At 42.6% G+C, this 14,204-nt stretch overlaps 3 protein-coding genes across 4 annotated transcripts; all 3 read right to left on the bottom strand.

Moving 5' to 3' along the window:
- Positions 1-5,340: 5,340 nt before the first annotated feature.
- Positions 5,341-6,495, bottom strand: LOC121879168 (cuticle protein AM1199-like). The gene is made up of 3 exons (XM_042385766.1): positions 6,437-6,495; positions 6,089-6,318; positions 5,341-5,723 (listed from the first exon to the last, which is right to left on the bottom strand). The coding sequence occupies exons 1-3, from the start codon at positions 6,443-6,445 to the stop codon at positions 5,528-5,530; spliced, it is 435 nt and encodes a 144-aa protein (XP_042241700.1). The 5' UTR covers positions 6,446-6,495; the 3' UTR covers positions 5,341-5,527.
- Positions 6,496-8,412: 1,917 nt separating this feature from the next.
- Positions 8,413-12,691, bottom strand: LOC121879159 (cuticle protein AM1199-like). Of its 2 annotated transcripts, none has more exons than XM_042385758.1 (3): positions 12,619-12,691; positions 9,161-9,390; positions 8,413-8,795 (listed from the first exon to the last, which is right to left on the bottom strand). In XM_042385758.1, exons 1-3 carry the CDS (start codon positions 12,625-12,627, stop codon positions 8,600-8,602), a joined length of 435 nt encoding a protein of 144 aa, XP_042241692.1. In that variant the 5' UTR covers positions 12,628-12,691; the 3' UTR covers positions 8,413-8,599. The 2 variants fall into 2 exon arrangements, with proteins under 2 accessions (XP_042241692.1, XP_042241691.1); XM_042385757.1 differs by lacking the exon at positions 12,619-12,691 and adding an exon at positions 9,560-9,618.
- A 231-nt stretch (positions 12,692-12,922) lies between these two features.
- LOC121879160 (cuticle protein AM1199-like) lies at positions 12,923-14,204 on the bottom strand. Its single transcript, XM_042385759.1, has 3 exons — positions 14,097-14,204; positions 13,701-13,939; positions 12,923-13,258 (listed from the first exon to the last, which is right to left on the bottom strand). The coding sequence occupies exons 1-3, from the start codon at positions 14,103-14,105 to the stop codon at positions 13,090-13,092; spliced, it is 417 nt and encodes a 138-aa protein (XP_042241693.1). The 5' UTR covers positions 14,106-14,204; the 3' UTR covers positions 12,923-13,089.

Raw genomic sequence — 14,204 nt, 5'->3', positions numbered from 1 at the left:
CGACGACCACCTGGGTGACATGGAACAAAACATCTCTCTTAACCATAAAGATACATTGGACAAAATCTTCTGTGAATCCTCAAGATCATCACATAACTCATTTTCTTCGACTTGAACTCAGAGCTTCATGATGGCTGACGGAGGATGGGCTGAGGATGTTGACTGCAAGAGGACCGGGTGAAGATGATGCCTGAGGGCTGGTGGGAGGCCTTATATACCCAATTTGAGGCCAGGTGGTGCTGTTATCCTCTAGGTATTGTGATTCACCTGTAGGGTCAGGGGACGTCACTCCGGATGTTGTAGACTTGGCAGAAGTTAAAAGTGTCGTCAAGTGTGGGATAACAGCCAAGTCTGACATGTAAAAGAAGATGATTTTTGTGAAGGTTATTGATCCTGAAGAAGTCATTGAGGTAAATGAGTTTTGTGAAGAAGTTGAAAAAGTTAAAAATTGGTGACTGTATTTATGGAAGGAAAAACAATATAGATGGTAGAGATAAAACAATAAATAAGATAAATATATACACAAAAAATATCGTCAATAAATATATGAATAAAAATGTATTTCAATTTCAAGATATCAGGAGGCAGCACACGTACAATGACTCCAGAAAGTGACCAATATCAAAGTCTACCACAAAAGCTGGACAATAAACCACATGTAGAAAAAAAGTTTAACTGATATACACTCAGAAAAGCGGCTATGGAAATCTGGAAAAGTCGAAAATGCTACCGGAAAATGGAAAGCCAAGATCACTGTTGTACTGGTCATAAGTTTACTGTACAATAAGACATCTTGACTACAAACATCAACTACCTCTCTCATTTACCTCTAATTACCTCACTGCTTATTAAGACTTATCACTAACCAGTTATATATCATACGAGGATACTGAGTTAGCTAATGTCTTCCTTCACCGAGTTGAGCTGATGGCTGAGTGGGTCTGTCATCTGGTACTCGTGGGTTCGACTCCTGCAGGTGAGACACTTGAGGTATGGTGCCAGGTGTATTTTGTGGTGTACCTGAGAGGACAGACTCATTATTGATCGTGGGAGAAGAAATGAAGAATAAAATGGTTACTATGTTTATTTATGGTAGAGACATATATACGTTTGTCTGTCTGGGATCAAAGAGATTTATATTACGTCTTCACCTTAATGTTAATTCATATATTTATTTCTCCCAAACTTGTACTTATATATTGATATTTTTAATGAATTTCCTAATTTACTCCCAATAAGACTTAAAACATTCTCATTATACAAATATTAATCTATTAATTTCCTAAGGAAGTTTTCGAAGGAGTGATAAGCATAACAATGACACGTAATTATCCTGAGACTCAAACGCTTTAGGTATATTTGTTATCCTGATCAGTCATGGTAGACACATGTAGGCTGTTGTTGCCATGACAGGACCACATGTAGTTTTGTTTATCATGACCAAGGCTACGAGCGTCACACTAGTATATATAAAACATTTGTATCCACGAAGAGCCACACAAGAGGAGATTCCTTTGTTTATATCTCTACGAGCGGCATATATTTATACTTAGAGTTTCCGGTTGTGTAGTCACCAGGGGGGGCCTGATGTGTCCAGAACAGATGGAAAAGCTTACCGGAACACACACACACACACACACACACACACACACACACAACTCTGGTTTATAGGTAAAGACAAATATTTTATTCAAGATAATGTAGTGATAATTTTGCCTCATGTTGAGTGTTGATGGCGGTCTCCTCTCTACCTGGCATTTATTGTGTCCCGCTGTGAGGATGGCAGGTGACGCAGTTGATAATGTTTGTTAGTTTGTGAATCATTGACGCTGGTAAAATCGACAGACATTGAGAGATCATGATATGTTCACTTCCTTAGGTGATGGAAGTGAACTTGCTGTTGAATACACTTCCATTAATCTCGCAGGAACTATCAAGATAATAGTCTTTTTCCTTCAGGTTAAAAATGTGACCTGTCCTTAAAATAAGCTATTTCATAATTCTCTGAAACAATCATTATATAATCACTCATTCAGGAGAGAAAGTGAGATACATTTAATATAAACAAGTTTTATTTCGTTGGAACAATAAGTATTCTGCAGCAAGCGTAGTGGTGGACTCTAGTGGCTCAAGGCAGCTACTTCCTGTTCCTCTTGGTAGACGTCGTCTTCACCGTCACGTGGTCCTCTTCACTAGGGTTCCTGACGGCATGATACATCTTGTCCTAGTCCTACTCCCTTCATTTCCTGTTCACTCTAAACCCATACTGATCCCAGACGATGCCCCGGGCGCGCTGCTCCTCGGCGATGCGGATCTGCTCGATGGCGTGGGCGGGGAGGGGAGGGGGTGGGGATGAGGGGACTCAACAACGTAGCCGTTCTCGTCAGCAACATAACGTACCTCAGCCACGGTGCCGTCAGGAGAGGGAACCTGAGAGAGGGAGATAGATAAGTAAGGATATACTGAGAGGCTGAAGGAGATAGATGACAAGATGTATAGCATCCACAATAACATGCACAGGTAGATACAGGTATACATACACATGTAAGTGCTACCAAACTCAGGTATACACACACACACACACACACACACACACGTAAAATGCTCTACACTATACCTCTGTTTCATCAGTTTCAGTGTATATAAAAACAAGAGTCTCAGGAGTATTACATCTTAACGTCTCACAAGCAAGTATTACGGTATTACTTACGGCCGAGGCACCTATGGCCATAATGCTGGTTGTTGTGTTGAGTATATTGTTCTAGGATATAGCGAAATGTGTATGGCAGGACTCACCTGTAGGAGCCCTGGATGTTGCTCTGGCCCTTGGGCCTGGGGTGCCAACAGCGTTCACGATGATGCCATTCTCAGTCGAAGTCGTAGTTGAAGTTGCCGTCGCCGTTATCCTGCCGGTTGTCCCTTATGATAGCAATATGCCGGTAGTCTGGTCGAGTCTCAAGGGCGAACTGTCGACCAAACCGGGGCGGCGACAGCGACGGCGGCGAGGCAGGCGGGCAGGACTCACCTGTAGGAGCCCTCTGATGTTACCTGGCCCTTGGAGCCAGTGCCAAAAGCGTTCACTATGATGCCATTCTCAGTCTCTCGAAGTCGTAGTTGAAGTTGCCGTCGCTGCTATCCTGCCGGTTGTCCTTATGATAGCAATATGCCGGTAGTCTGTCGAGTCTCAGGGGCGACCTGTCCAATAAACTGCGGGCGGCGACAGCAACGGCGGCGAGGCAGGCGACGGACCACCTGGTGACATGGAACAAAACATCTCTTAACCATAAAGATACACATTGAACAAAATCTTCTGTGAATCCTCAAGATCATCACATAACTCATTTTCGACTTGAACTCACGAGCTTCATGATGGCTGACGGAGGATGGCTGAGGGATGTTGACTGCAAGAGGACCTGGTGAAGATGATGCCTGAGGGCTGGTGGGAGGCCCATATACCCAATTTGAGGCCAGGTGGTGCTGTTATCCTCTAGGTATTGTGATTCACCTGTACGGGTCAGGGACGTCACCCGGATGTTGTAGACTGTGCGCAAGAAGTTGGGTGCGTCGTCAAGTGGAATAAATTGTTTTCAAGTCTGACATGTAAAAAGAAGATGATTTTTTGTGAAGGTTATTGATCCCAGCTAGCCATTGAGGTGAATGAGTTTTGTGAAGAATGTTAAAAAATGGTGACTGTATTTGATGGAAGGAAACAATATAGATGGTAGAGATAAAACAAGTAATAAGATAAAATATACACAAAAATATCGTCAATAAATATATGAATAAAAACTGTATTTCACTTCAAGATATCAGAGGAGCAGCACACGTACAATGACTCCAGAAAGTGACCAGTGCACACAAGTCTACCACAAAAGCCAGACAATAAAACCACATGAAAAAGTGTATTGATATACACCCTCAGACAAAAGCGGCTATTGGAAACCTGGGAGGAAAAAGTCGAAAAATGCTACTGAAAATGGAAAGCCAAGATCACTGTTGTACTGCCTATAAGTTTACCAAAATAATAAGACATCTTGACTACAAACATCAACTACCTCTCATTTACCCTAATTACCTCACTGTTTATTAAGAATTATTACCTAAACCAGTTATATATCATACGAGGATACTCGAGTTAGCTAATGTCTTCCTTCACCGAGTTGAGTTGATGGCTGAGTGGGTCTGTCATCTGGTACTCGTGGGTTCGACTCCTGCAGGTGAGACACTTGGAGGTATGGTGCCAGGTGTATTTTGTAGTACCTGAGAGGGACAGACTCATTATTGATCGTGTGGGAGAAGAAATTAAGAATAAAATGGTTACTATGTTTATTTATGGTAGAGCATATATATACGTTTGTCTGTGTGGGATCAAAGAGATTTTATATTACGTCATCATAACTCAATGTTAATTCATATATTTATTTCTCCCCAAACTTGTAATTTATATGTTATTGATATTTTTTAATGAATTTCCTTAATTCATTCCAATAAGACTTAAAACACATTCTCATTATACAAATATTAATCTATTAATTTCCTAAGGAAGTTTTCGAAGGAGTGATAAGCATGTAACAATGACACGTAATTATCCTGAGACTCAAACGCTTAGGTATATTTGCCATCCTGATCAGTCATGGTAGATACATGTAGGCTGTTGTTGCCATGACAGGACCACGTAGTTTTGTTTATCATGACTAAGGCTACGAGCGTCACACTAGTATATATAAAACACATTTGTATCCACGTAGAAGAGCCACACAAGAGTGGAGAGTTCCTTGTTTATATCTCTACGAGCGGTATATATTTATACTTAGAGTTTCCGGTTGTGTAGTTCCAGGGGGTCCGATGTGTCCAGAACAGATGGAAAAGTTTACCTGAACACACACACACACACGCAGACACACTCACACACACACACACACACACACACACAAGTCTGGTTTATAGGTAAGGATAAATATTTTATTCGCAAGATAATGTAGTGATAATTTTGCCTCATGTTGAGTGTTGATGGCGGTCTCCTCTCTACCTGGCATTTATTGTGTCCCGCCCTGTGAGGATGGCAGGTGACGCAGTTGATAATGTTTGTTAGTTTGTGAATCATTGACGCTTGGTAAAATCGACAGACATTAAGAGAGATCATGATATGTGCACTTCCTTAGGGTGATGGAAGTGAACTTGCTGTTGAATACACTTCCATTAATCTCGTAGGAACTATCAAGATAATAGTCTTCTTCCTTCAGGTTAAAAATGTGAACTGTCCTTAAAATAAGCTATTTCATAATTCTCTGAAACAATCATTATATAATCACTCATTCAGGAGAGAGAAAGTGAGATACATTTAATATAAACAAGATTTTATTTCGTTGGAACAATAAGTATTCTGCAGCAAGCGTAGTGGTGGACTCTAGTGGCTCAAGGCAGCTACTTCCTGTTCCTCTTGGTAGACGTCGTCTTCACCGTCACGTGGTCCTCTTCACTAGGGTTCCTGACGGCATGATACATCTTGTCCTTAGTCCTACTCCCTTCATTTCCTGTTCACTCTAAAGCCATACTGATCCCAGACGATGCCCTGGGCGCGCTGCTCCTCGGCGATGCGGATCTGCTCGATGGCGTGGGCGGGGAGGGGGGGAGGGGTGGGGATGAGGGGGGAGTCAGCAACGTAGCCGTTCTCGTCAGCAACATAACGTACCTCAGCCACGGTGCCGTCAGGGAGGGGGAACCTGAGAGAGGGAGATAGATAAGTAAGGATATACTGAGAGGCTGAAGGAGATAGATGACAAGATGTATAGCATCCACAATAACATGCACAGGTAGATACAGTTATACATACACATGTAAGTGCTACCAAACTCAGGTATACGCACACACACACACACACACGTAAAATGCTCTACACTATACCTCTGTTTCATCAGTTTCAGTGTATATAAGAAACAAGAGTCTGAGGAGTATTACATCTTAACGTCTCACAAGCAAGTATTACGGTATTACTTACGGCCGAGGCACCTATGGCCATAATGCTGGTTGTTACGTGTGTTGAGTATATTGTTCTAGGATATAGCGAAATGTGTATGGCAGGACTCACCTGTAGGAGCCCTGGATGTTGCTCTGGCCCTTGGAGCCTGGGGTGCCAACAGCGTTCACGATGATGCCATTCTCAGTCTCGAAGTCGTAGTTGAAGTTGCCGTCGCCGTTATCCTGCCGGTTGTCCCTTATGATAGCAATATGCCGGTAGTCTGGTCGAGTCTCAGGGGCGAACTGTCGACCAAACTGCGGGGCGGCGACAGCAACGGCGGCGAGGCAGGCGACGACCACCTGGGTGTGACATGGAACAAAAACATCTCCCTTAACCATAAAGATACACCTTGGAACAAAAATCTTCTGTGAATCCTCAAGATCATCACATAACTTATTTTCTTCGACTTGAACTCACGAGCTTCATGATGGCTGACGGAGGATGGGCTGAGGATGTTGACTGCAAGAGGACCGGGTGAAGATGATGCCTGAGGGCTGGTGGGAGGCCTTATATACCCAATTTGAGGCCAGGTGGTGCTGTTATCCTCTAGGTATTGTGATTCACCTGTACGGGTCAGGGGACGTCACTCCGGATGTTGTAGACTGTGGCGCAAGAAGTTAAAAGTGTCGTCAAGTGTGGGAATAACAGCCAAGTCTGACATGTAAAAGAAGATGATTTTTTTGTGAAGGTTATTGATCCTGAAGAAGCCATTGAGGTAAATGAGTTTTGTGAAGAATGTTAAAAAATGGTGACTGTATTTGATGGAAGGAAAAACAATATAGATGGTAGAGATAAAACAAGTAATAAGATAAAAATATACACAAAAAATATCGTCAATAAATATATGAATAAAAACTGTATTTCAATTTCAAGATATCAGGAGGAGCAGCACACGTACAATGACTCCAGAAAGTGACCAATATCAAAGTCTACCACAAAAGCTGGACAATAAACCACATGTGAACAAAAAGTGTATTGATATACACCTCAGACAAAAGCGGCTATTGGAAATCTGGAGGAAAAAGTCGAAAATGCTACCGGAAAATGGAAAGCCAAGATCACTGTTGTACTGGTCATAAGTTTACTGTACAATAAGACATCTTGACTACAAACATCAACTACCTCTCTCATTTACCTCTAATTACCTCACTGCTTATTAAGACTTATCACCTAACCAGTTATATATCATACGAGGATACTGAGTTAGCTAATGTCTTCCTTCACCGAGTTGAGCTGATGGCTGAGTGGGTCTGTCATCTGGTACTCGTGGGTTCGACTCCTGCAGGTGAGACACTTGAGGTATGGTGCCAGGTGTATTTTGTGGTGTACCTGAGAGGGACAGACTCATTATTGATCGTGTGGGAGAAGAAATTAAGAATAAAATGGTTACTATGTTTATTTATGGTAGAGACATATATACGTTTGTCTGTCTGGGATCAAAGAGATTTATATTACGTCTTCATAACCTTAATGTTAATTCATATATTTATTTCTCCCCAAACTTGTACTTATATGTTATTGATATTTTTTAATGAATTTCCTTAATTTACTCCCAATAAGACTTAAAACACATTCTCATTATACAAATATTAATCTATTAATTTCCTAAGGAAGTTTTCGAAGGAGTGATAAGCATAACAATGACACGTAATTATCCTGAGACTCAAACGCTTTAGGTATATTTGTTATCCTGATCAGTCATGGTAGACACATGTAGGCTGTTGTTGCCATGACAGGACCACACGTGTAGTTTTGTTTATCATGACCAAGGCTACGAGCGTCACACTAGTATATATAAAACACATTTGTATCCACGAAGAGCCACACAAGAGGAGAGTTCCCTTTGTTTATATCTCTACGAGCGGCATATATTTATACTTAGAGTTTCCGGTTGTGTAGTCTTCAGGGGGTCCTGATGTGTCTAGAACAGATGGAAAGACTTACCCGGAACACACACACACACACACACACACACACACACACACAACTCTGGTTTATAGGTAAAGACAAATATTTCATTCGCAAGATAATGTAGTGATAATTTTGCCTCGTGTTGAGTGTTGATGGCGGTCTCCTCTCTACCTGGCATTCATTGTGTCCCGCCCTGTGAGGATGGCAGGTGACGCAGTTGATAATGTTTGTTAGTTTGTGAATCAGTGACGCTTGGTAAAATCGACAGACATTAAGAGAGATCATGATATGTTCACTTCCTTAAGGGTGATGGAAGTGAACTTGCTGTTGAATAGACTTCTTTAATCTCGCAGGAACTATCAAGATAATAGTCTTTTTCCTTCAGGTTAAAAATGTGACCTGTCCTTAAAATAAGCTATTTCATAATTCTCTGAAACAATCATTATATGATCACTCATTCAGGAGAAAGAAAGTGAGATACATTTAATATAAACAAGATTTTATTTCGTTGGAACAATAAGTATTCTGCAGCAAGCGTAGTGGTGGACTCTAGTGGCTCAAGGCAGCTACTTCCTGTTCCTCTTGGTAGACGTCGTCTTCACCGTCACGTGGTCCTCTTCACTAGGGTTCCTGACGGCATGATACATCTTGTCCTTAGTCCTACTCCCTTCATTTCCTGTTCACTCTAAACCCATACTGATCCCAGACGATGCCCTGGGCGCGCTGCTCCTCGGCGATGCGGATCTGCTCGATGGCGTGGGCGGGGAGGGGGTGAGGGGTGGGGATGAGGGGGGACTCAGCAACGTAGCCGTTCTCGTCAGCAACATAACGTACCTCAGCCACGGTGCCGTCAGGGAGGGGGAACCTGAGAGAGGGAGATAGATAAGTAAGGATACACTGAGAGGCTGAAGGAGATAGATGACAAGATGTATAGCATCCACAATAACATGCACAGGTAGATACAGGTATATATACACATGTAAGTGCTACCAAACTCAGGTATACACACACACACACACACACACGTAAAATGCTGTACACTATACCTCTGTTTCATCAGTTTCAGTGTATATAAGAAACAAGAGTCTCAGGAGTATTACATCTTAACGTCTCACAAGCAAGTATTACGGTATTACTTACGGCCGAGGCACCTATGGCCATAATGCTGGTTGTTACGTGTGTTGAGTATATTGTTCTAGGATATAACGAAATGTGTATGGCAGGACTCACCTGTAGGAGCCCTGGATGTTGCTCTGGCCCTTGGAGCCTGGGGTGCCAACAGCGTTCATGATGATGCCATTCTCAGTCTCGAAGTCGTAGTTGAAGTTGCCGTCGCCGTTATCCTGCCGGTTGTCCCTTATGATAGCAATATGCCGGTAGTCTGGTCGAGTCTCAGGGGCGAACTGTCGACCAAACTGCGGGGCGGCGACAGCGACGGCGGCGAGGCAGGCGAGGACTACCTGTGTGTGACAAGGAACAAAAACACCTAATGTACAGTACAGTTCAGTTGAAATGTCTAATCAACAATGGATTTTTTTTCTGGATTCTTTCATAAATATTTATCAACTATCATTGTGAATTTAACATTAAAAACATCACAGTTCTGTCTTTCCTTCGACTTCAACTCACGAGCTTCATGTTGGCTGAGTGGGGATGGGTTGAGGATGGTGACTGCTCGAGGACGGGTTGAAGACGATGTGTGTGAGTCTGGGACGAGGCTTTATATACCTACTACGAGGTCAGGTGGTGCTGCTCTTCTCCGGGTGTTGCGGTTAACCTTTCAGTGTCAGGCGAGGTCACTCCTGAGGTTTCTGTCGTTGTTGTGCAAATTAGAGTGACGTGGGTGTTGGAGTATCGACCGAGTCTGTCATATACTAAACGTTTCTTTTTTTTGGATTTGTTCATATTGAAGGAGTTATAATGGTAAATGAGAGTCATGATAAATTGATGAATGAGAAGGACGTGGAGAGAGAAGGTGATGAGAGAATGTTAATGGGAGGAAACAACTGACGTACGAGAAGAACAAGAGACAAAATTATTAATACAATATTTATACACGAAAAAATTGTCGTCAACCAATACTATTTAATTAATTATCAAGATACTTATTGAGAAAGACTAACACAGGTACAAAGATTTCTAGAAAGCAACATCGTCATCATACATCACAACACATAGGTCGGACATAAACCTTCTTGTGAATGTAAATGTATTAAGAAAAATGTAATTAAAGTACATTTTAAGTAAGTTATATAACTGATAAACATCTCGAAAAGAATCAGTTATGAATTTCTGGAGGAAAATTTATAAAATTACTCCATGAATGAGAAGTTGTGATAAAACATTTGTATATATATAAAGATTGTTTTTAACTCTAAACACCAATTATCTGTCGACGTCGGTTTGTTTACCTCACTACATCTCATGGTTCATTATACTACCAGATACATGACCTTATGATTATCTTCAACTAAATGATGTATTGATCCAACAGGGGTATAATGTATGTTATTCAGTTGATAGAGCTCCGAAGCCAGAGCCAGGAGTCACCTCTAGCTGAAGGGTCCGGAGCGCTTCGATACATCTAACTCAAGGTTCACTCCCGTTCTAGACCACAGCACAGTTGAGTAAAGCTCTACAATTCTGGCCCCAGGTCCTCAAGCCGGCTCCTGGCTCTTGAAAGACATAAAAGTCTTTAACTGTTTCTGTGGGAATTCATAGTTGGGACACAGACAGATTTACCTTTTTTTGTAGGATTTTAGTGGAAGAAAAATATTTAAAACCAAAGAAAAAAATTAAAATCTATTCGCATGAAAACAAAGTTTAGGGTTATGTTCTCATGGTAGACATTGACTCAGGCTGTATGTTGCCATGAGTACCCAGGGAAGGATCACCTATTCAGGTTTATCTATCCTAACTTTGGTTGCCAGCGTCACACATACAGACATAAACACAATATTGTACTCACCTAAGAACCACAGGAGAAGAATTGCCTCTGTTTATATATTTCCGAGCGCAATCTATTTACACCCTGAAGTCTCCTGACTTGATGTCTCTACACCAAGTGGTGTAGGGGGAGGTGTAATGTGTTCAGGGCAGATGGAAAATTTACCTTGAACACACCTGCACATACAAACAATTCTGGTTTATAAGTCCAGACAAAGATTTCATTCGTAACATAAAGTAATAACGATTTTACAGTACCTCATACTGAGTGTGTGTGTGTGTGTGTGTGTGTGTGTGTGTGTGTGTGTGTGTGTGTGTGTGTGTGAGTGTGTGTGTGTGTGTGTGTGTGTGTGTGTGTGTGTGTGTGTGCTGTGTGTGTGTGTGTGTGTGTGTGTGTGTGTGTGTGTGTGTGTGTGTGTGTGTGTGTGTGTGAGTGTGTGTGTGAGTGTGTCACTTTGGTCTCCTCTCTAAAATTATCTTCTATTGTATGCCGACCTGTGAGGATGCCAGGTGACGTAGATGATAATGTTAGTCTGTGAGTTTCTGACGCTGGGTAAGTTCGGCAGACACATTAGGTTTGATCAACATATGATCACTTCCTTAATTTTAATTGTGTAAAAGATGAGTTATATTAAACATAAATTTGCTTTATTTTCGCTGAAACTATCATAATAAAACCATTTCCCTTCAGGTTAAAAATATAGTCACTCAGTCAGGAGAGAGAAAGTGAGATGTATTTCGTATAGATAAGCTTTTATTTCGACGGACCAAGAAGCATTGTACAGCAGGCGAAGCGGAATCTAGTGGCTTAAGGCAGCTACTTGTTTTATTTGACAGACATCGTCCCCACAGTCACGTCTTCCTCCGACTCTCAGACGGCGCTGCTCCTCGGCAACATAAGGGACTGTAGCCAGGGTGTCGTCAGGGAGGGGGAACCTGAGGGAGGGAGAAGAAAAGATAGAAAGTACTTTGAGAATCTGAAAGAGATGAATGATAATGTGTATTGCTAAAACACCCTGACTTATTTTGGTGCAACGACAATCATGTATACAGATAGATGCAGGTATACATATCCATACAGTATATACAGTATAGACACACACACACACACACACACACACAGCGGGGAACAAAGAGCCGTGATGCAGAATTCAACATAATCTCATCTGTCACTTTAGCCTCAGTAATATTCAGGAGTGATGGAGCTGTAAGGAAGTATTGTGTCAACACCCCCACGGTACTGACGGAGGGCGTGACCGTAGTAGTGAGGTGTAGGATGAATGGACGATTGTGACTATCGGAGTGAGACTTACATCATCACCGGGATATCAGCTGTGGTGTGTTGGTGTTTACTATTTACGTCATTGTGAGTTTTTAATGAATGGATGGAAATAAGACCAAGTGTGTGTGTGTGTGTGTGTGTGTCTGTCAGTCTTCACCAACTTCAGTTTATCTAATACAAATAAAAGAACCAAGCATTACGGTATAACCTATAACTGAGGTACTGATGCTCACGATACTGACGGTGGGAAGGCGGCGATGACGGAGACGAGGCAGGCGAGGACCATCTAGGTGTGACAAGAGAGAAAGACACGTCAATTAACCATGCTGTATAGTTTGGTTCAACGCTCTATTACGTACTGGGATTTTTTCTGGATGCTTTTCAAATTGTTTATCAACTATCAGTGTGACTATAACATTAAAAATATTATAATTCTGTGTTTCTTTCGACTTCAACTCACGAGCTTCATGTTGGCTGAGTGGGGACGGGCTGAGGATGGTGACTGCTAGGACGGGCTGAAGACGATGTGTGTGAGCTGGGACGAGGCTTTATATACCTAGTACGGGGCCAGGTGGTGCTGCTCTTCTTCGGGTGTTGTGGTTAACCTGTCAGTGTCAGGCTAGGTCACTCCAGAGGTTAGAGACATAAGAGTTTTTAACTGTTTCTTTGGTAATTCATAGTGTGGACACACAGATAGGTATACCTGCATCTTTATGATTTATATGGAAGAGACATATAATTCAGGATAGAGAAAGTGAGATGAATTTAGCATAATCTTCTCTTTATTTCGATGGAACAAGAAGCATTCTGCAGCAGGCGAGGTGGACTCAGGTGGCAGCTACTTCCTGTTCCTCTTGGTAGACGTCGTCCTCACCGCCACGTCCTACTCTTTACTAAAGTTTCGGTGGTAAGATATATCTTGGCCAGTGTCCTAATCCCAGATGATGCCACGGCGGCGCTGCTCCTCGGCGACGCGGATCTGCTCGACGGCGTGGGCGGGGAGGGGGTGAGGGGTGGGGATCAGCGGGGACTCAGCGCGGAAGCCGTTCTCATCAGCAATATAACGGACATCAGCCAGGGTGCCGTCAGGGAGGGTGAACCTGTGGAAGGGAGAGGGAAAGGTGGTGATACTCTGAGAGTACAAGTGTAACTACAACACACTAACCTACGTCTGTGCAGACATAGGCATATAATTATCTGCACAGCTTAATATAAACATACAGATATGGGTGTCTGTGTGTGTGTCTGTGTGTGTTACTGAGGTATTCATAGACGCAATACTGGCTCTTATAGGTGTTGACTGTATGGTTCTAGCAATATGCTGTGTTCTGTGTCCCTGAGAGTGGCAGAAAGTGAAGGTGTTGTGGTTAAACCTCAGGAGAAATTCTCTTTTCGAACGTGCACAGCGGATGTGTTACTTCCCATCGCAATCCTAAATAAGTTTTGTTTTAAAATATATTTGAGGGACAACTTCTTTATCTTGTTCTTACTCCCTCAGGTCCAATAAGTATACCAATGACAGGTGAAGGGCAAGACACTCACCTGTAGGAGCCCTCAATGTTGCTCTGGCCCTGTGAGCTTCGACGGCCAACAGCGCTTGCGAAGATGCCATTCTCTCCCTCGAAGTCGTAGCTGAAGCTGCCGTCGCCGTTATCGTACCTGTTGTCCCTCAAGATGGCGATGGGTCGGTATTCTGGTCGAAGTGGGCGGTCCCGCTGGATGAACTGTCGACCAAACTGGGGGGCGGCGACAGCGACGGCGGCGAGGCAGGCGAAGATTACCTATAACGACGAACCATGAATACAGTTAAGACATTATTGCAAAAATATACTAAGATTTGCATCTTTCATCTCGCTAGCTGAAAATATTTACAATTGCCAGGAGGAATATAACATTGTAAACACGAGATGACTATATTTGTAATGGTCTTGTACTCACGAGCTTCATGATGGCTGAGTGATGACGGGCTGAGGACGTTGTCTGAGTGAAGACAAGATGTAGATAGTGACTGTAAGCTGAGGCGAGACTATATATACCCAGTCCGAG

Source organism: Homarus americanus, unplaced genomic scaffold, assembly GCF_018991925.1.
Source record: "Homarus americanus isolate GMGI-L3 unplaced genomic scaffold, GMGI_Hamer_2.0 scaffold18453, whole genome shotgun sequence".
NCBI classification, from domain to species: Eukaryota; Metazoa; Arthropoda; class Malacostraca; order Decapoda; family Nephropidae; genus Homarus; species Homarus americanus.
This window is presented reverse-complemented; position numbering and strand designations above follow the sequence as displayed.

What these genes read in the sequence shown, in the direction of transcription:
- LOC121879160 (XM_042385759.1), bottom strand. An exon ending in AACATTGAGGGCTCCTACAG is followed by an intron (nt 13,259 to 13,700) that starts GTGAGTGTCTTG and finishes TCCCTTCCACAG; the next exon opens with GTTCACCCTCCCTGACGGCA.
- LOC121879168 (XM_042385766.1), bottom strand. An exon ending in AACATCCAGGGCTCCTACAG is followed by an intron (nt 5,724 to 6,088) that starts GTGAGTCCTGCC and finishes TCCCTCTCTCAG; the next exon opens with GTTCCCCCTCCCTGACGGCA.
- LOC121879159 (XM_042385758.1), bottom strand. An exon ending in AACATCCAGGGCTCCTACAG is followed by an intron (nt 8,796 to 9,160) that starts GTGAGTCCTGCC and finishes TCCCTCTCTCAG; the next exon opens with GTTCCCCCTCCCTGACGGCA.